Source organism: Mus caroli, unplaced genomic scaffold (assembly GCF_978045245.1).
Source record: "Mus caroli unplaced genomic scaffold, Mus_caroli_1 scaffold_17, whole genome shotgun sequence".
In the NCBI taxonomy this organism is placed as follows: Eukaryota; Metazoa; Chordata; class Mammalia; order Rodentia; family Muridae; genus Mus; species Mus caroli.
In genome coordinates, this window is record NW_028227272.1 from 47,205,148 (window position 1) to 47,227,905 (window position 22,758).

Consider the following 22,758-nt stretch of genomic DNA (forward strand, 5'->3'; position numbering starts at 1 on the left):
GTGAAAGCAATTGAAACTACTTATGTCTTAAAAAGTTGATCATACTTACTTGAGACTGTATTTTTGCTACCAGAATATTTATGCATTTGAATATGTACAGGACACATTACACACAACAAGATATATTTACTACACATGTACATTTTTATAGAATTTGAAAATTTCTGAATGCCAAAATACATCTGCTGGTAAACTCTGAAACTTCTTCATCCCTAAATAACACATATGGGTCATTTAAAAGGAAAGCTGTTTACCTTCATCTCCAGCTCTATTACCTCCAAGCACCAGGAGGTGAAATTACAGCTTATTGTAAACTATTTTCTATACTTGAGCATCCACTCATAAACACTTAACTGTAAACTCTCAAATGCCAGGCCCCAAGAGGACAACTAAAGATATAAAACAAGCAGGCCCAAGTTTCTCTTTGAGGAATTTACTAAGAGGCCAATGCTGCTGTTTGGTCAAGGGCAGCACAGGTCAAAGCAGTGTACCATATGTAGTTTACTGTGCAATAGCACACAGAAGGGAAGGGCACTGGGGTTTGCTGAATCAGCATAAAATCAGCATCGGCGCAGGAAACTCATCTGTTTTACAGAACCATCATCTTCACAAATGGCAAATTTTTAGGACTGTTCACTTAATCTTGAATGGGTAATACACTGGATTAAATATCAGATGCCCCTTGTCTCATTTTTTTTTCTACCTTAGTACTTTTAATGCATCACAAACCTTTCTGGAAGAATTGTTACATTTAGGCTAGGAAGGAATTGCAGGTGCTGGGGAGGCAGAAACTGCCACGCCACAACAAGGAAGAAGAAGAAGGAAGAAGGAAGAGGGAAGAAGGAAGATGGAGAGTAGGAAGAAGAGGAGGAGGAGGAGAAATAACAACAACAATAACAATAACAACAAATAAGCAACTACATGACAAGAGTGTCCAGGGCTTCAGATAATCCACAGGGAAGGATGTTTAATAGTTGCCTTTCTCACATAAGTTAGCTTTTAAAACTCATCAAAACCCATGACTCTGCTCACTACCCTTTATTGTACGGAGCCAGAAACACACTTGAAGCACACACTGTGCCAATGCTACAAGACTAACATAATTATTCTTCCTTTTATGTTTTACTCTGAGAAAATTTTGAAATAATTTTCCTTTTCAACTATTCTAGCCCTAGTTATTTATAAAGTATCCCATGTGGGCTCAAATACTAGTTCTAGGAGTAGGTCAGGATGACATTCTCAAGATAAATGTTATGTTTCTTAACCATTGTCACTTGGTTGCCTTTCATAGGTCATGTCAAGGACTTTCTCATCTAGACACGAGCTTTTGCAGTGCTAAGCCAACAGTTTGCATCTGCAGCACAGATTCAACTTAGCAAACCTAATAGTACTTCGAAAACTCTATTCTATGTTTAATATATTTCAAAATGATTCTCCTTATCACTTTGATAGGATTCTAAGCTAGGAGTGAAATAGAACACATATAGCTATTCACTCTGGGGACATATTCTGGGAAATAGCATAATATTTCTCATGTAGGTAATTACACCAAGCACTGCTTATGCTTTACTCCCCTGTTTCAGGCTCTCAGAAGCTGCCTCCACCCTCTCCAAAGAGAGTGTGTTATTCCCAAATTATAAGAAAAACAATTATATTCCTGGAGGTAAAAATATAAAAGTAAAACAAATTCTTCTATTAAAAAACCACAATTCACAAATCTGTTCACTAAGCAAAACCCAAATCTGACCCAGAGTTGGGAGTCCCAGGGATAGCCTGGTAGAACCCTCTTTCCAATATAAAGGGTCACGATACATAGACTTCTTAAGACTTAATTAACGTTTGCACAAAGACAGGCAGCATATTACTGTGTGAGTGGGCAGGTTTGCTTGAGAACTTCAGTACTGAGCAAAAAATGATTACCCTATTTGTCATAGTTCCTAAAGTAAGAATAGACTTTATTGAATAAAAATTGAGTTCATTGGGCTGGAGAGATGGCTCAGAGGTTAAGAGCACTGACTGTTCTTCCAAAGGTTCTGAGTTCAATTCTCAGCAACCACATGGTGGCTCACAACCATCTGTAATAACATCTGATGCCCTCTTCTGGTATGCTTAAAAACAGTTAAAGTGTACTCATATAAATATAATAAATAAATCTTAAAAAAAAAAGGAGTTCATAACCAAATACCAGAACCTAAGTAAAGTTACACAGTAAGTGTATTTAACTCAGAGGAGCTAAAACAGGCTGAGAAGTAGGCAAAAGTGCAACCTTCATTAGGGTACTATGGAGAGTTCCATAAAGACTGGGGAATGCAGATATTTCAGTGTAGCAATATTCTTCTTAAATGATACCTTTTAGTCTTTTTGTACCATACCATGTAAGATCCACAACTCTCATTAGGAATACTAGGTAGTTTTTAATGGTCCCCAGAGATGAAATCTTTCAGTTTTCCTAAATGTATCATACTTTGTTTCCTATGGTCACTTAAATGCCCAGATTGTTTTTATCCACATAATATGCTAGGAAGTTTGGTCTCTTCAATTCTACATTTTTATAATGTATGTCATGTACCTAGTCCCTAGATGAGTGACTTCCCATTTCTCTTTATAAAACTTACCTTATCAAAGTTTGAACTGTCTTCCAGCTTTGTGTCAGCCACACATTTGATAATACTGTTTTCATGGCTTTGCCTAAACCTTTGGGGGCAGTGATAACTACACTGCCTTCTGATGAACTTCTAGACTCTGTTTTAGTTTGAACATTAATAAACCTCAGCCATCTAAGGATGTGTCATAATCCCATCTCCTGTTCTGTTTAGAAGGCTGTCAATAGTCTTGTTGAACCCTGGACACTGTGTGCTGCGTACCAACAATATCAACAACTTTCTTTCAGCTTCAAGAAGAGGTGTAAACCTCAATAACCACAGCAAATAGAAAATGAAGCTGGCCAATGCCCTAGTCAGTTTAACTGGCTATGCAGAAACAATTCTTGGACTACCTAGCAGAGTGACTCCCACGCAGGGAGTTTGTTAAAAACAGCTCATGGAAATTATAGCAACTAAACAGGAAGTGGCAAGGAATCTCAGAGGTGAGCAGCAACAGGAAGCTAACTTAGAAGCAAGGAGGATAAAGGATGATTCTGAAACCCAATGGCCAGGCTGCTAGTGTAAGACAGAAACACAAAGGGCCTCAGGCGCAGCTAGTTCCTGGATGGATGGATGTGGCTTAGCTGACAGCTAGCTCTTCCCTAGCCCCCTATGCTGAGTGTTTCTTCTCTTTCTTCCCCAGGCTCCCATCAGTGTCTCTCAGTAGCTCAACACAGGTGGAAGCTGAGCTCTGCAGTGAGTGGCATGTCAGAGAATGGAGCAGGACCACTCTGGGACAAGCACCTGCAACCACAGTAGTTGTCAGGGAGATTATTAATTTCCAGTTTCCACCTCTTTCCTACACGTTCCAGTATTAGACACTTTTAAATGTTTCGATGAAATAATAGACTACATTAAGAAATTATGCATAGTCTTTGAAAGTCAGAATGATTTTTCCCTATTTGTTATGAGCTATTTCCACAACTTGTCAAAGGTTACCAAAACTGAGACAAATCTCATTTGCAAGGTCTTGCCATAGCCTACAGTGGGATTTTTCTGTACAGGAAAGCCAAATTAATATCCCACCATCACGTTGCTTTGGTCCTCAGTTACACACTAGCCTTTCTTCACATGCATATTCCAGTTTGAACATCATCTTCCTTCCTCCCAATTCACAATAGTGCAAAACAATAATTATGTAGTTTGATTTTTTTCTTGGATATTTCTGATAGCTTTGCCTCCTGTAATTTAGACTAGCCAATTTCATTTTATTTTTCATTAGTTACAAAAATTTTTTAAAAACAGCCTAGGGGTTTTTTTTTTCCTGCCATTTTTTGCATTCATTGCTCACGATGATTTTCACACTATATTTTAGAGTACTTCTTAAATGTGGATATAATTCTTTTCTATTTTTCCTTCATTACTTGCTACATAAAGTTCATATTCTGCTACAAATATATTCAGAGGTTGTCAGTCATAAAAAATTGAACTTTATTTTTTTACACATATGTGGATGTCTGTACACCGAGGAGGAAGAGAGGAGCAGGAGTGTGATCTGCAGAGGCAGAAACAAACCAGAGCGGAACAAAACGGTGCGGAGGGAGGGCAGTGGGGCTGACTGTCACCTGTATTTGTGTCTCATCTCATCCTAGGCTGATTTGCTGGTTTAGTTTCTGAATGTTTTGAAACACAGTTTTCCTTACGTGTAAAAGATATATATGACTCTACTGTAACCTCAGCTAAAAATTTCCCTTTTAAGTACTTAAGTTTCCTGGCTGTTATATAAAACTCAACTACATTACCTGTTGTCTTTTAATATTTATTCTCTCACCATCCTAGGTATTTCCATTTGACATAAACAGAAACCGGGGTCAGTTATAGATGTAATGACTCTTTGAAGCTATATGTACCCTTGAGGCCAAGAAACTTCTATAGTGAGCAGTAGTTTCAAGGTACTGATGCTGGGGCCAGACTGCAGGATTGCAGATGGACTTTGCCACTGACTGGTTATGCTGATATAGAGGGAACTCTATTGGGTAAGATTATTCACAGATTTACCTAAACTACTCTGTGCCTCATATTCCCTACCTATATAACATGTGCGTGTTAATATTTCCTGCCTAAGGAATGTGCAGAACTCAAAATGGCACCTGGAACAGAGTGAGAATATTATATTGTGGTAACACACCTCTGGAGTCTTATGTCACATAGAACATATGCTAGAATGATGATGCTTCTATTACTTCAAGTAATAACAGTCATATCAATACCACAAGCCATAGCCTTTGATCAGCTAACTGCTTTGTTTTCATTTTTAAATTTAGGATTTAGTAATTCTTTAGGGGCAGAAAAAGAAGAAAAAAACCTTACACAGAAATTTGGGTTCAGGAAAATCTCAAACTGATTTAACATCAGAAAACTCTAAAAAATATATATATATATATATGTAACTATGATCAGCTGTGTAGCAGTTTCCTCTGAGCTTGGAACCTTTCCTACTGTAAAAAATCTTCTTAAGACTGAAGAAGGACTGCCAAGAGTCACTGGCAGACAAGTCAGGCTGCAAAGACACAGAGACCAGCAGAGCTGCCTACAAGAGTTTAGACCAACTGAGGAATTAGAGAGAACACTCTGTGATGAGCTGCCTGTGGGCTGTGGAGTGGCCTTCAGGTTTCCACCTATGCTGGAGTGGGCTTTGGTGATGGAGCTAGCTTTTGAGTCATTTATGCTCCTGTACGTAACTCCTCATTCATATTCCTCTAAGTGACCCCAATAAAACTCATTGGTTTACAAGTTGGGCTGTGGTGGTACCCACACTTTGGTCTGTTGTTAGCTTGCCATCTGGGCTGAGTACACGTATGTTGTATCTCCCCAGGAAAAGTCTTGTCATAGAACATTAGTTTAACTTAAAAAGAATTATTTACCTTACTTTATTTGTATGTCTGCATGTGTGTCTGTGTACCATATGGGTACCCAGTGCTCTCAAAGACCAGAAAAGGGTGATGGATCCCCTGGAACTGGAATTACAGATGGCTGGGAGTCACCAACCATAGGGATGCAGGGAACTGAAGCCAGGTCCTCACAGAAGTCTCTTGGCTCTTAGCTGTGGAGCTTTCTCTCTAGTGCCCAGTTTTACTTTTGCATATTAGTATGTCTACTTAACATCTACTTTGAGTGTATGCATCCACAATCCAATGGAGCTTAGGAATGTTCATGCAAACTACATTATACACACAAGCATGGACATGCATGCAGGCAATCACACAACAAGCATAAAAGAACATAAAGCAATGTGAGCTCAAAGCAAAGGAACTGCATTGTGGGAAATACAGAATTAATGATGATTATTAGTCAAGATGCCCTGTGATAGAGAACTGGTTGTGAATCAGGCCTTGAAATCGTGCCTGACACGGTAAATGACGATTTCTCCTTCTATTATTAATTTAAATTGAACACCTTCCCTTAAAGTAAGAGTAAAAAATCATCAGGGCACCTTCCACTGATGGAATTCCCAGGGCAGCATTCAAAGAAGTTAAAATGTTAATGTTTTAAGTCAAAGATGGACATAAATATTTGATACTTATTGTCAGTTCCCTTAGGTCCTACTCTATTTTTCAACAGCTATAACTCAGTGGGCATAGAACACATGCTGTTCGCCTTGGTATTCTCCTCCAAGAATATGCTCATGTCTTTGAAAAGGTTTACAAAAGGTTTTCAATAGATAATTGTGTTAAATTGAATGCTCATTAGTCCTTAGGTAATTCATGAGTCTTCAGTGCATTTTCATTCAAACTAGGGAAAAGTTATTTTATGGGTCTTTAAAAACAATGCTAATTCTCCCCTCCAGGCCCTGATCAACAATCACCGTGTTCTTAGTTATACCTCCCAAGGGTATGAGTGGACACTGAACACAAATGTTTCAAAGCTCCCTCTGCCAACAGCATCCACATTGTGGTCCCTGACTTCGGTACAGACAGAAAGGCCTGAAAGAGGAGTGCTGGAGGTAATGAAGCTCGCTCCTCAAAGGAAAGAATGAGCTGAAATACTGAGTCTGATCCTCACAGACAATGGATTGGACCAATGCACAAGTTTATCATCTTCAAAATGTTAAGAAAAACTAACTATCAATACTTAAGGGGCTAAAATATGCAGTGAAGAGACAGTGTTTCATATTCCTGGTTCAGGGAAACGTCTTTTCTTTTCAGTCCAGGTAAGAGCACATTTTAGGCTTGGGGTCTGTGGTGGAATTTTAAGTGCATAATAAACATATGCGGCACCACATTTTTATCTCTGAATCAGAGGTATGATAAATGCATTTCTTTTAACAAACATGGAGATGGTGATCCAGTTCTTGTCCTGCATTAAAAGACAATGAAATGGAGAGTGAAAACTAATAAATCCTTATAAGTAACAGCACAGCAGCAGTCTTGTGGCTCATAAGCATCAGCAAGCTGGATTAAGACAGGCTACATCACTCCTAGACACTGCCTTTTACTGTCGACTATCACGAATCAGCTACATTAAAAACAAGGTGGCATGCAAACAAACACACTGATATTAATCAGTTTTAATTTTATAACCTTTGCTTTTTAGTACAAAACAAATGTTTTGCAGCCAAGGTATATTAACCATCATTTTGTACTGGATTATTATCTGCCAAAAACGGTGTAGCTATAACCCTAAGATGGCAGTTAATAGCATTTTCCTAAGATGTGCATTTCTTCTCTAATTAATTAAAACCAGAATGCTTGATACCACACAGTCAGTCTAGAGTTCCTGAGAACAACGATAGCACTCTTAAGAAAATCAGACTCTCCACCATGAGGATAAATAGTCACAGAACAGTGGTCTATATATCTCTGATCTCTGAGATCTGAGCATGTTGAACAGTTTTATCTTTGGTTGGCTGAAAACCTTGGGCCAACTTAAACATTTTCTTCACTGACTATTTTCTTGGACACTGTGGATTCTGGATGGGCAGGAGTTCTTGTGGTGCCATATGGCCATCTGATATCGTCCCTGAAGTTGTTAATGACAGTTATTAAAAACATTTCTGTATTTCAGCTCCCTCTAAAATACACTGATGTGTGTAATTTGGAGTGAGAAGAAAAGTTTTAGGAGGTGTTTAAATAACCAGAGACTCAAATCAAAAGATAAACACACATGTGCTAATTAAAAGGCTCCCTTGTAAAACTTAGAATTAGACATTGAGATCTGCAGCTGTATGTTCTGGGTTAGAGGTGGGTGGGAGGGAAGGCAGTATACACCACATCACTTACATACAGTCCCACTTGAGTCAAGCATCCCTAATCATCAGCAGTAATGGGAAGTGTTAGGATTGCAGGAGAGCAGTAGAGCAGCTAAGCAAGATTATTCATGGGGTGCCCTGTTTTCAAAAATGTTTATAAATCCTGTCATTTTAATGTACAGTTTTATAAATTACTTTTTACAGAAGCTGTAGTAAATTTATCTTTACCCACCTTTAACACGATCATGCATCATTATAGCAATTAAGAATATAAGAAAAATTAAGATCCTAAAGCTTTTGAGAAAACCTATGTCCTTATTTATTTAATAAATATGGTTAATAACAACTTTTCTGATTTTCCTGAAATCTCCAGACCCATAGCTTTTCTATGATCTATCTGGTTTACATGTGGAAATACAACATCCTGATTTTTCAGCTTCTGACAGAAATTAACAGGTTGATGAGATGAGATGAAGAAGAATATAGTAGTGTGCTGCTCCGAATTCCGTTCTTCTCGTTTAAATGTTATCTTCATGCAACTGAAGAGCACTCCCCTTTAGGGTAAGACTTGTATACCAATAATTTCCAATTCCAATAACCCTCACATATCTACAGAAACATATACATACAGAGAGTAGTATGTAATGGGCCAGCTTTTCAAAGGTGCAAGATTTTCTAAAAAGGAAATCTAAGCTCCATTTTTGACAGCACCCCTGAACATGTTATTTCAGCCAGCCATACATATATAGGTAGAAGTCTCCACAAAGTCTTCAAAGTGTGCACATCTCTATAACAAGCATCTAAGACAGTGTTTTAGAGTTGTCTTAACATGACTGAAAAGCCTATCTAGGAGATAGATACAGCCCAGGAAAGAAAGAATATCTGTATTCCTACCTAGACTTTGATACTTACCATCCAAATGAACTTAAGCAAGCTACCAGGCAAACTTACTCTACATTCTTTGGTTTCCTAGTATGAAAAACAAATGATAATAGTTCCTGCCTCAGTGCATAGTTGTGAGAATTAAATTAATGCATACAAGGGTCTCAAAACCATGCTTAACACACAGTAGATAATAAATGGCACTCCTTACTACCTTGAGTTACAAATTTTCACTAGAAGAAATGATTCTGCCATTTTAACAAACACTTAAATATTTCATAAAAAGACTAGAAGAAATAACAGCAGTGATTTTAGACGTAGGCTCAGACCCTTTCAGTTTCTTAGAAACCAACACTTTATACAAAGTATTCCTTTACTTCTGATCTTAGGTGATTTACAGGTTTTAGTTCTCATTCTACTAAAGATGTGTAGAGAGGTCTATAGGTAACTTCAGCAGCCCCATTATTACTGGCATGACAGAAACCCGCAAACACTCTTGTCTGTTAGAATTAGTGACTACACTGTTCTGCTTGGTAACCAGACGGTACTGGTGCTACAGATATTTAATCCTAGAATTGAAATGCAGATAAAGCTATCTCTGAGTCTCTTCACAGCATCCTCAGAATGGCAGCAACTCTCCTACCCAACTGTCATCCCAGGGAGGATGCCGTGCTGTTCTGTAGATGATTAGCCTAATTAATCTCAAAATGACTGGAAACAATGCATTTCAGCACTTGCCGGCATAAGAAAATGATTAACTGAACAGTATGAACCTTGTGGAGGCTTGAACAAAGAGCATTGTGTTGCTCTCAATTTCCTGATCTCAGCAGAAAGCTCCCTTCCTGGCTGGATAGATCCCTTTAAATTCCATGGAACAGGGCTGAGGATTTCCAGGTCACTTTCAGACAGTAAAAGCTACACATTGTGATGCTGGATAGATAGTTCAAGGACTTCAACTTGATTGCCAGCACCTATGCAAAAACTAGGCGCAGTGGCACCTGGAATCCCAGAGCTGGGAAGGTGAGAGCACATGGAACTTTAAGCAGAGAGCTGCTGGCCCTCGTGAGAAACCCTGTCTCAAAAAACAAAGAGGACTGTGCTTGAAGAAGAATAAACTCAGGTTGTTCTCTGGCTGCCACAGACATGTGTTCACACGTGTATGTGTTCACACACAAACATGTGCCCACCCTCACGTACCAAAATATCTACATGCTAAAATGTCAAATCACATGTTCCAGTCAGAGCCTTCACCTGGGGAGGAGGTCCTTGGAAAACCAAAACTGACATTGCAGGAGAATCTAAGTTTCTGCCTCCTGCTAACAACATCCTACCTAATTTAGTTTTGGCTGCTGAGGTAGAGAACATGGCAATAAAAACAGATATAAAATGTTTTTGCTCCTACTTCATAGAAATTGCACTCCTCTCCTCCCCCTCATCCCCCTCCGGCTCCTCTCATAATCATCATTGAGTCTGTGTGTGTAAAACTTGAGGGAGTAGGGATTCTTTTTCAACTACGTATGTTTGGGGGTGGATTTCAGGTTAATAAGCTTGAAAGGTACCTTGTCTTAGGGTTTGTATTGCTGTGAAGAGATGCCATGACCAAGGCAACTCTGATAAAGGAAAACATTTACATGGGGCTGGTTTGTTAGTTCATTGTCATCATGGAGAGAAGGGTGGCATGCGGGCAGACATGGTACTGGAGACAGAGCTGAGAGTCCCTCATCTGGGTTCACAGGAAGCAAGAATGAACTGAGCCACTAGGCCTGGCTTGAGCTTTGGAGAGTACCCCCTAGTGACACATTTCCTCCAGCAAGGCCACACCTCTTAATAGTGCCAATTTTTGGACCAAGCATTCAACACATGAGTCTACGGAGGCCATTCCTATTCCAAGCAATACATGCCTCTACCCAGGTCTAAGATTGCATTCCTTATAAACATTAACCCTAACTTTGGGAGATCTGCCCATCCACTTCTTTTCCCATCCATTTCTCTAGCCCAAGGAATACAGAAGGGGCTTTGAGCCTTGTTTCTCATGGCAGAGAAAAGAACCTGTTGAGGTTTGCACGTGGAACAGTTTCAGGAGGTTTCAAAATGCTTAGAAGGTAGGGTCTGGCTGGAGGTAGAGGGCTGTTGGAGGATGGGCCCTTATAACCTAGCCTTACTTCTCACTCAGAAAGGAGACAGGCTGATTATCTCCCGTACCTAGCCACCATAACTTCTCTGCTCTTTCAAGACAAAATAAGGCCCCCTTCCTTAAATTGCTTCTCAAGTATTCAAGTAACATACACTGATGAACTTATCCTTTCTTTATTCACTGGTTGATGATACGTCTCAAGGACTTCCTTAAGGGATTCTCAAACAAGGTGATATTTAAAATACCGAAAAGATTGGCTGTCAGTGATCAGAAGGGACATGGCCTCAAGGCTGGAATAGGGTCCTATAGGATCAGGAAGAGAAGTTGTCTAGTTTTGTTTTAAACCAATAGTCATAAATATTTTGATCAACACAGCTGTAGAGGTACAACCCAGGTGACTGTCACGCCTGCCTTTCCCATTACTTGAGAGAGTCTTGAGCAAAGGCAGCTCCATCATATTTTCTCCGATGAGACTGCCCCAGGTCTGCCATCTGCCAATCCCTCCCCATTAGTGTGCAGTGGCCTCCTGTTTGATCAAACTAATCTATTTTCTATTTATTTACTTTACCCTTGGGAAATACATACCGTTCCAATGTCAAAACTAAGAATAGAGAAAGCTACTCCAAGTCTCCCTGCTGCCAGTTCCCTCGTTCTGTTTACGCTTGGTCAGAGAAGTAAAGGATGTCACAATGCATTTACATCTAGAGCACTTTTTGTTTCTCACCAAACCGTAAGCATATACTGCTTGCATATCTATCCTTAAATCTTTAACAATAGAGCTGACTTCACTCTTCCTGATAGAGTGGGGCAAGAAATGAAGAATAGTTCTATCTGCAGGAGGAAGAAAAGACAAGGTGCTCCACACATCACCTGCTAGGATGATTGGAAGCCGAGGTGGTGATGAGAGGCCTGTCAAGTTATAGGACGTAGTGAGAGAGAAGAGTCCAGACTAAATTGGAACTAATTTCTTGATGTTTTTCCCTGTGGAATGTATAAGGCTCAAGTATGGCTCTATATTTACTTTTTAGAGGAACCAGAAATGATTAGATTATCTGACGAAGAAAACACACTGAGAATTACAAATGGGATAAAAATGAAAGAAAGCATCAGTCTCCTGGTGATCACCAGCACTGCTGGTTTACCCACTGTGCATTGGATGCTTACGTAGGAACTGGAGTGTTTATGGCAGCAGATTCATTTGACACAAATAATAATAAAGATCTTGGCAAATGATTTCCCAGCAACCCAGTTTCATCAGAAGCACATATTTTTACTCAAATGTTGCCCGGTTGATTTTCTGTAACTGAAATAGCCTTATTTCAGTAATTTCACCCCTTTAAATTATGATACCAGCATCCAAGCATCTGTTAAACCATAGCATCTGTTTCATATTTGGGATGCATCCCTACAAATTACAAGAATACTTTTTTTAATGAGCTCTGATTTAATAAGAAATCCTTTTTATGAGTGAAAGAGAATGACAAAGAAGATCCCCTCTTTTAGCATTCTGCCCAGCAAAGCATCTCAAAGGTTCAGGTTACTATCAAAAACAGCTTAATAAAGATAAATGTTATTTGTAAAGTTAGTTTGTTTTATATTTCGTGTTGTTTAATACTTCATCGTTTACATATGCGTGTGCACACAGAGAAATAATATGAAAAGGCAGATGGACCATATATTCATATTATTCAAGAAAAATGGTCATTTCAAGTTGTTTTGACTATCTAGAGTCTGAAAAATCCATAACCTCACAGTGTCTCTCCTACCGGAGAAATGTTTACAAGGTTAAGTACAGATGCACTCACATCTGAAGATCTTAGCCTACTCATGAAGTTCCTTTTAGAACCAGTCCCTGCTGTCTTAAGAGTTTCCCTCAGTGTTTCTGGTCTTCACAACCCTCCAGTTGGGTCTGAATTTGTATTACCCAAGATTCCTGTGAATCTGGCATCCAATACAATGTATTAGTTTGTTCTAGTGTTTGCATCTGCTACTGTTTCAGGGTCTTGTATTCCTAACTAGTACCTGGCTTAGCTTTAAAAGCTCAATATAAAGATGCCAACTTAAAGATTTCAAACTCTCAGATTTATTCATTTAATGTATATGAGTACATTGTTGCTGTCTTCAGACACACCAGAAGAGGGCACTCGATCCCATTACAGATGGTTTTGAGCCACCATGTGATTGCTGGGAATTCAGGAACTCTGGAAGAGCAGTCAGTGCTCTTAACCACTGAGTATTCTCTCCAGCCCCAAACTCTCAGATTTTTATGATTAAAATGATAGATGATCTTATTAAGGTCAATTTGTAAAAGAACCATGCCACTCACAAAAGAAATCAAAGGGACCACAATGGAAGGAAAAAGAAAAAGAAGAAAAGGTTTAGCATTGTAGTTTCTCATCATCCACTTCATCTATAAAAATATAAATCTAGCATTCTGTGATGAAATCCCCCCACATATTCTCTTTAGCGTCACAACATGATAGAAATCTACAAGTTCATCCAATTGCCACATAGTTTCTCATTTGTCAGGGGAGCAATAGGAACATGTCTCATCAAATGTGTGAGTGGCACTCCAAGATCACTACTTAATGATGGTGTCTCAGTGGTCGACGAGGACTATAGAATATGAAATCTGAATGCTCTGTGCATGCTCACATACCACACTGACTAAAGGAAGTGCATTTTATAGATTTAGAAGTGGTTTAAGAAAACAATAAATAAATAAAGTTGTGGTGCTCAGGCTGGACTTATTTAAACTTGCTAATCTTAAGACTTACTGCTTCGAGACAGACAAAACTAGCCTTATTAAAAATAATACACATAAAGCAACTTTTGAGATGTCCCTGTATAGTCTTTATCAGTGCCTGATGACTTTGAGTAGAAACATTTCCTATTGTAAAATGAAAGGCAGTCCTCTCACTGTTGAAAACCAGATAAGGCATGTTTGTGTTCACGGATGAGACAGCACAGAAACACTATCCTCATTATTTTGTAATTTGTACATCTGTGGATCTTAAGTGCATATGACTTGCCTCTGCCAGTTGAAAGAGTGCAGAATTTCCACAGCGTTTCACAGGCTCAGTGCCACCCAACTGCGAAGTGCTTGAAGAGATCTATACAGAGAATAATCCACATAAACGGTATTAATTGTGATGCCAGAATCTTTGGTTTCCTACATACACAATTAGAAATTTTCTTAAGTTTATAGGTCTAACATTGCTCCCAGCTACCAAACTGCTTTAGCTACATCAAATCTGAAACAATCATTTTGAGAACCATTTGAGCTGCTCAAAAATAGGTACAGGATTGATAGCTATATAATGACAAGAATATTATCTTTCATATTCCTGACACTAAATTTAACTTCAGCATGATTTGCACGTTGGTTTCTACTTAAGAACTAACTCAACAGTTGGCCAAATTCAAAGAGATATAGAATTATTTTGCATTTACAATCAATTAATTTTAAGGAAATATTTGGGATTTCTGTGGAAAGAACTCATTAAATGGTAGGAAATATAATAGAAGTTGGGGGAGGGTTTTTTTTATATATATATAAAATCCTGACTGCCCTTAAGAGACCACTCATAAACTATACTCCAAAACTAATAGACCTCAAACATGTGGGGTAAAGTTAAGAACCTGCCTGCACTATGCTGGGTTCATCTGCATATGTGACATCACCCTGACTATACTTTTTGCAGTACCTGGGCACTACTATGACTGAACAACACCACTCTTTATTACTTCATATGAAAACGTCCCTTTCCATTTTTAACCTCAGTAACAGTTGAAAAGGAGATACACACAGAAGGACATGAACACAGCATTCTTCATGGGGAGAAGTCACCATCAGAGCAAGTAGTTACAGTTTAAGCATGCTCAATATCTATGATTCTGAGTTCTTTCTCAGTGTACACAGAGCTTTCACGGTTTGGTTTAGGAGGAACTCTGGCCCATTAACTTGTACTAGGTGGCCTAGTGACCATGGGTATCAGCTCTGGGACAGATGACATGCATGGATACTCACTGGTAAAAGGGACTCTCTACAAAATAAGAGCCCTTTATAGAAACACATATTTAATGTGTTACGTGGGCTATTAAAAACAAATGTCTAGCTAAAGGAGGTTATGAAGGTTGTTTTTTCTTCCTAGATGCTACAGTTTTAGTAGGTTTTATGGTCATTCTCATCACATCTTGAATATAGCATAAGGAGCCCAATCTTTCTGAAGTTTGGAATATTTTCCACTAGGCAAGTTTTCACTGAAGGATAGCACTACTTCTAGAACAAGTTGAGTTTAATTGTTCACCTATCACTAGTCTAAGAGAAAACTAACAAGCTATTATCACTGACTGTTTGTAAATTAAGGAATGAAGGACTGAATGTACATGTCAGGCTCCTGAACCAAGATTCTACAATGTAGGAGCCATGGCTTCTATGCCAGGCAGACATGCTGTCATTATTTTCTGCTACGTAGTTGTAAGCAAATAGTCAGGACTCTGGGCCTCATTTGCTTTACCTTTAAAGTACAAGAAACCCTGCGCAGCACTGCAGTGTGGGGATTAGGTTTCATGTTAGGGAGTAGCAAGGTTCCAAGGCTCTACTTCATCTCTGAGATAGTACAACAATCGGCACTTATAACTTATCATGATCACTAACGACTATAAAAACTTTTACTACAATTCCAAAATTGGCTACACCATGAAAGTGAATAGTTAGTTTGTAGACTATCAACTTTGTTGTGTAAGCAAGCATGACCGAGAGGCAGCATGCTGGGAAGCAGTGCACTCCACAGCTCATCTCTGTGCTTCTTCCTTCAGCTCCCTCTGCTGTTCCTTTTGGTCCAAGATTTCTGTTACTACTTGACTGCACTTCATCTTTACTGTAACTGGGGCCTCATAAAGTATAGTTCATACTAAAGTCTACTTGCCCCCTGTGAATGCACTGTGAGGTGTTCTTACACAGTAGGATAGCTTGCCTGCTTTTCTTTTTAATCTCTAGAGATGTTTACCCGTTCATGGCTATAAGACAATTTTCAAAAAGTTGCTTAAAAGCCTAATTTCCAAAAGTATGCATATGTGGGAATGGTTCATGTTTCCAAATTCTCCTGACAAAATTTTCATGAAATGACTTCTCTAAACATGTTTTTTAAAATACTTTTCTTTTGAAGAGTGAATATTTTTTCAGAAGTTGACATTAGACTGGACATATATTTTAGATGCCTCAGTCTTTTTCTAGATTCCTCTGTAGCACCTAACACTGCTGATGCCATTGCTGTTGGAAAATTCCTCCCTGGACTTTGATTCCTGGAGATTGACCATTCCTTGCTAATCTTTTCTGCTGGCTTCTTTCTACACTGATATAAACTAAATTCTAGTTTTCAGAGTTTTTGTCTAGGGCCTAATCCCTTTTAATGTCACACATTGTTTTAGTAATGTCATCTGTGATAGTAACTTTGACTTCAAGAATAAGTCATAGAAATGTTAATCTGTCATTTTGTTATTTTTCACTCCTACAAAAAACTTCCAATGTAAGGGACATATGCTTTTCCCTTTAAGTAAGACCAATATCATAAATGCCTGTTTACCAACGACTGGCCTAAATGGTGCTTCCTACCCATCAGTGTGTGAGTGCTACACTGGTAGATAACGAATAAAGTGTACTATAAACTCATAGCTGTGAATAATATTTTCCTCAGTATGTATGGTGTGTGTCATGATGTTAACACTATTTTTTTTAACTATTATGTAATATTCAGATTATTAACTAATAATAAGGGTACATGAAATAGTATCTGAAATACAAGGAAAAATACTAAGAAAAATTATCTTTCTGAAGTTTTAAAACAATCTTCCTTTTAGGTCTTTTTGAGGTGTCTGAGTATGTAAGGGAAAGAGGTGGTAAAGATCAGAGTCAACTTATTAGGTGATGGTGGAATCTTTTGTAAGTTAATATAGACACCAGTCTACAAGAAAATGACTGCTCAAATAAGTAAATAAATAAATAAATAAATGGGGCATCTGAGCATAGCTGGCATTGCTTACTTTAAAGAAATGTTAATGCTTCCAATAAAACATATATTATGTTCTGTGATTAGTTGCAGTGAAGTAAGTATGCGGTGTTTTTATGGAACACAATATTCTGTAACATATTAAGTATTCTATCATGAAAATGAATGCTCTAAATTTGTACCTATTGCTCATATCTTATTGTGACAAAACCCTAAATTTGGTATGATTATGGTCCTACGTATACTGGCAAGGTAAATATCTTCTAAAGAAAGGTTTAATGTCCACAACTATTTGTCTAAATCATATAGATTAGCTGTGTCTTTTTAGTAAGTATGTTTTTTTTTTCAGTATAAAGACATACACTAGGTTTAAGAGCCAGCCATGAATCAGACAGAGAATGTGCACTTTGGCCAAGTCTTTTAGACCTATTAAATAATGGAAAACAATAGCAGCTTTTTGGCATTGTATTCAGCCATCGGTCTTCAGGAACTACATCTAAAATGACTGATATGCTTCTCTACCTGTGAACAGCAATGCAGATAGGAAACTCATTTTGACCAACTGAACACATCCAAGCTTAGGACCACAGAGTGGCAGCACACTGGATGGGCTGAGAGGAATCTAGATGAAATGTGAGTATCAAAATGAAAGAGGCTGACTGACACAGGGGCAGGCAATCTCTGCGCTCCATTTCTTCCTAGATCTTATAAAGCAGGGGTATTATTTTATCTTCTTTAATATAAACATCCATAAGGAACCTATAAAAAGCAAAATTACTTTGCTGAGCCATGGTTCTGTGTAGGTTAATTTCAACAGGCTTTAAGATAACCAAACTTGATTGAAAAAAGAAGAAAAAAAAAAGAAAAGGAAAAAAGAGAGAAAAGAAAAGGAAAGAAAGCCCTCCTTAGCTTTCAGGGCAGGAACCTAGGACTTGCTATGAAAGAAAAACAATCCTTTTTTAAAATAGGCCAGAGTTCATAACAAGTGTGTTTCCTTCGATAATTATACTTCACAATAAATAACCCATTTCTAGAGAACACATGGCTAAATGCCTCCAAAAAGCTTATAAATGAAATTAGCAGAAATACTTTCTGGAAATACTTCAAAATATTTCCAAACTGAACACGTGTGCAGAGTTAAATGTTTCCTAAATACATAAATGTTGACTCTCTTCTTAAGTGGGTAATAATAGGACCAAGAAGAACCCCTCAGAAGACAGATGGAGATATAAAATGGTAATTTGGTATCAGTTAACTCCTTCCTCTGTTTCCATCCTCTCCTCATGAGAACAATGGCAATGAGAAAGTGCATTAACAATAACAATTAATTGTGAGTTAGCAGCAACTGGAGAATAGTAGCCTTAAGCTGTGGCTCTCTAAAAAGAATCCTAGTGCAGATGTAAGTTCTCAGACTTAATCTCAGCCTGGGTGAGTCACAAGTCCTGGGGATAACAATCTTTCTACATTTGAGCAAAACTTATGGGAGACATTGGTGTATTTTAAAGTGTGGAAAATCTTTGCTGTGGACTTACTAGGAAAATAATTTCTCAAAGGTAATATTATTTCATGAAATAATTATAAAATCACTGTGATTAGAAGGTACTCTATTTTTATAATATATATGTTCATTGTAGAATTCAGCAGACAGCTTTCCTTAGTTCATTTAGTTGACTCTACTTTAGCCTTATGTACGCTGGCCTACTATTGGATGACACTATGGTCATATGGTAAAATATTAGACTGAAACATAGTGTTCTCCTCCAACATTAGGAAAAGCCTGAGACAACTCATGAATCTGTAGAAAAGCACAGCTTCTCTGATGTAAAGCAGGTACAGCACATACTGTTGAATAACCCATGTGACTTGATTGTTTAATCGGTTCAGAAATTAAAATGGCCTGGGAAGAAGATTGCATCAGATTTTTGGGAATAGCATATTTGTATTTGTTCACATTATCCAGTCTGGATTATACACCATGCATGACTCATGCGACAATTCCTTGAAGTGGCCCCCATTAAAATTTCAATTTAACAACCTTAGGCTTCCTCAAATCCCACAGATGTTTACTTCCACCAAAATACTTTGGGAAGGAATGCTGCTAAACAGTAGTGTAACATCTCGAGATGTTTCCCTGAAAACTGTCTAGTAAGATTTTTTTTTTTGTCTTGTCACTATGTGGGTGTAACAGTACAACTGAGAGGCAAGGCCCAACTTTTGCCACTTGATAGGAGAGTGTGCTGAACATAAATTACTTCCTTTAAGAGATTCTCTGATCACACTGCAGAATCACAGGACAGAGACTCTTATACCGTCAATTTGGTCCTCCAACCCTTATCTAGGTCTTCAGGGGCTGCTAATGATCTGGTGATAGTATCTTTTAAGAGCCACTTAATCATTCTGTTAGGTACACACATTGGCCAAGATATTCCACACTAATATTTTATATTGAGTTGGATACTTTGGGTAATTAATATGTAAATATCAGGTATATCAAAGACATCATATCTTCCTAATTCATGCTACAGGGTGAAGACTTTAATCAGACAGAATATACAGCAAAGAAATTCTATTGTGTATGAGATGATTCAGAAAAACTGGATGGGAATGGCTTAGATGTCAACATTAAAAATAATTTCAGTCAACACACCAGCCTTCTTATTTAACTCTTGAAAAATATTTAACAGCAATAAATGCATATCAATAGCTGGAAAAGAATGAGAAAATGACATTAAACAAAACTATCTCCACCAGTCAATGAAATGAGCAGTCTGCTTATCAGAATGGAAAATTATAAAATATTAATGTGTTCTGATTCGTCAAGCAAATTGTTCTTCACGAAATAACATTTTGCATTTTGTGACTAGTTCTATATAACAGTCCTCAGCAGCTAAAGCCAACTACCATAGCAGAGACGCCTGACACGAGACCAGCTGGTGCTGACTCTCAGGAGAGTCCGAAAATGAAGAAGCCTAATTTTTTTTTAAATAAGAGTCTTAAATAATAATACCTGCTTTTTCTCATATTCAGAGTGAAACGCTAGGTTTTCCCTTGCCAAAAGGATATCCTTTTACGTTTCTTTTATGCAGCACTCCTTATTCAAATGAATCAAAGTGATTCATCAATATTAAACACAACTGTCTTGCCTGTCATTTTCTTTCCATTCTATAAAGCATTACTTACATTATGATATTCAGTTTTCTTGGAATTAAGGAAAGGGAAAAGTACAAGGCCCTGTAGCAGGCAGGATCTTATTTTCGTGGTCTGTGTCCATCTTACTGTTTGTCACAAAGCTTTACAGGGATGAGCATATCAGGACACACCAAGCACAGCAACCAAGAAACACGGTTTGGTGAATGCTAACTGGACGACAAGCTGATAAAATTGGAGATGATGTTAAACCTGATCGGAGTGGAGCCAAGGATTAGACGCTAAGAAAATACTGGCCACAGCTACATGTGGAAAGCTACTTAGTGGCAATTTAACAAGTCATATTCACCACTGCATTTGCTTTGAGAAAGTTATTTATCAATTACAGCATCTAATTTTACTACTGCAAACAATTAACTGGAATCCTGTGGTATTCATGTTGACAGCAGGTTTTTTTTTTTTTTAAGATTAATGTAAATTAAGAAGGTAAAAGGAAATAAATGAATCCCTGGCGAGTGCCTGCTGTAAGTGTAGTCTAATGAATGCTTATAAAAATCACCATTTTGTAAACCTGGAGCTGGGCTGACTACGGCTACAGCAGTGGTAACAAAAGGCCACAAATATTCCATATACTATGTTACTAATAGAGAGAACACACCTCAAGTTCAACACATATTATTAGAATTCCTTTTCAGCATTTCCAAGGATGGACATGATGTCTGAGCCTAAAAGGCATGAAGGAATGAAGGATTTACCTCTGCAAACTGAAACAAGGCTGACGCTTGACACTGTTTTGAAGGCGCATCGGGGTGCGATGTCCTTGAGGATATCTGAAAGGGAACAAGACATGTTCATGTTTGAGGAAATCTTTACTACATTACACTAATAGATTCTGCCACATATTTCATGTGGATTCCCAAGTAAGTTGTCACTCTCAATCCCTCCTGGAAAAATCAACACAAAATGTATGTAATAACGGAAGACAATGGCAGTAAGGAACAAAGGACAGAGTCTGGCTCATTTGCCACACCCCTTATAAGAATATCAGGTGTGTGATCAAATGGTATTAAATGGAATTGCTGGAGTGAATTTCTGTCAATGAACTTTTCAAAAACACAATACTAAAGCTGGGGAGAGTGTACATCCATTGTCCTAGCACTGGGGAGGCAGAGGTAGAGGCAGAGGCAGGAGGATCTCTAAATTTGAAGTCAGACTGGTCTACAGAACAAGTTCCTGTACTGCCAGTGCTGCACAGAGTATCCTTGACTGGATCACCTGCCCCTGCCCTCCCCTCCCCATCCCACCCCGAAAGTGAGAAAACGTAGTACTAAAATCTCGAAGCTATAAGTAGACACAGCGACACTCTTCCTGGCACTTTCCAAGCTTGCTGTCAAACAGTAAGGTGGATGCACATGGAGGCAGGTTCTGGGTATCTGGGATTTAATTCTCTCTCTACTTAGCAGCTACATGACCTCAATTAAACTTTCCAAGACTTATTTTTCCCCACTGTTCACTAATGATGGTATTAGTGCTTATTTTATAGAATCATGACGAGAAACAAACAAGCCTAAAAATGTAATGTCTGGCATAGACCCAACCACAACTGTTCAGATACAAATGCCTTGCCTCTTCTCTGTGGACATGTATGTAGGGACAAGGGTTAACTTAACGTTAGCTGTCTTCCTCAATCACTCTCATCCACAACGGAAGCCCGAACTCACTGTTTCATGGAGAATGGCCAGCTAGCCAACCCCATGGACTTTCCTGTCCCTGCATCCTTAGAGTTGACAAGTGGTCACGTTTAGTTCTCATACTTATGGGGCTGACATTTTACCCACTGAACTACACATCTCCTTCCATGCCATTTCCTTCCGTTGTAACACATGTAGCCTCCCATCAACACATATACACACTCCCGTATCTAACAGCGCATACAGGATTCTGCAGTTCCACACAATATTTTGTTTTCACTGAGTAACCATGCTACCCTTCAACTGCTCTGAGGGCAGAATTAAACACTTTGGTTTTCAGAAGCAGTTTTAATCTCTGCTTCGACACTGACACCAAGCTAATAGTTCTCTCTTGTGATAGAAGACTCTGGCAAAATTCATGCTATCAAGTTAGAAACCAGGCAAAAAAGAAAAGAAAAAAAAAAAAAAAAAAGGAGGGAAGGGGGCTATGGAGTATACACAACAGCTGAGTTCATTCTATTTTTAATCTATCAATCAAAATCTGTATTAATAATACTTCTAGCTCAATTATAGTAGTTATTATGACTTAAGAAGCTTCCATAAACATAGTTGAGTCATTTCTCAACTAAAGTCTGTAGACCACCACATGGCAGTGAATGTTTATAATCCCTGCCGTTGGCAAATTGGGGCAGAATCATGAGTTTGACAGCAGCCCAGCTATGCAGAGAGGCTCTGTCTCAAAACTAATCAAACAAAAAGCCCCTGGAGACCCATATCTCTTAATCTTTCACTATATATTTTCATTTATAATTAATTGAGCAATAGTTTACTGTTTTCCTTAGCTGTCATTAGCCCAAATTTAAGCTCGCTTTATAAATGACTCCCTGATTAATTAGGTATAAGATGCAAACGTTACCTCGGCAAACTGAAACAATGGTGACTTCTGACGCAACTCAGGTGATTCTGAAATATCGGGCCTGCAAGTCCCAGAGGATGCCTGAAAGAAAGAGAGCCTGGCATCATGACAACAGCAGACAAATATCACCTGAAGCATCCATAATCC

The 22,758-nt window shown here is 38.4% G+C and overlaps 1 protein-coding gene across 12 annotated transcripts in view; it reads right to left on the reverse strand.

The window, feature by feature from the left end:
• The window catches only part of Bbx (BBX high mobility group box domain containing), a 240,517-nt gene that overhangs the window by 40,406 nt on the left and 177,353 nt on the right, over positions 1–22,758 (reverse strand). For all 12 annotated transcript variants that reach the window (XM_085832399.1, XM_029470819.2, XM_021185672.3 and 9 more), the window contains 3 exons: positions 22,612–22,692; positions 20,760–20,834; positions 13,879–13,959 (listed from right to left, as the gene is read on the reverse strand). In XM_085832399.1, coding sequence (XP_085688525.1) covers positions 13,879–13,959; positions 20,760–20,834; positions 22,612–22,692 — 237 coding nt within the window. The remainder of the gene's footprint in view (positions 1–13,878; positions 13,960–20,759; positions 20,835–22,611; positions 22,693–22,758) is intronic.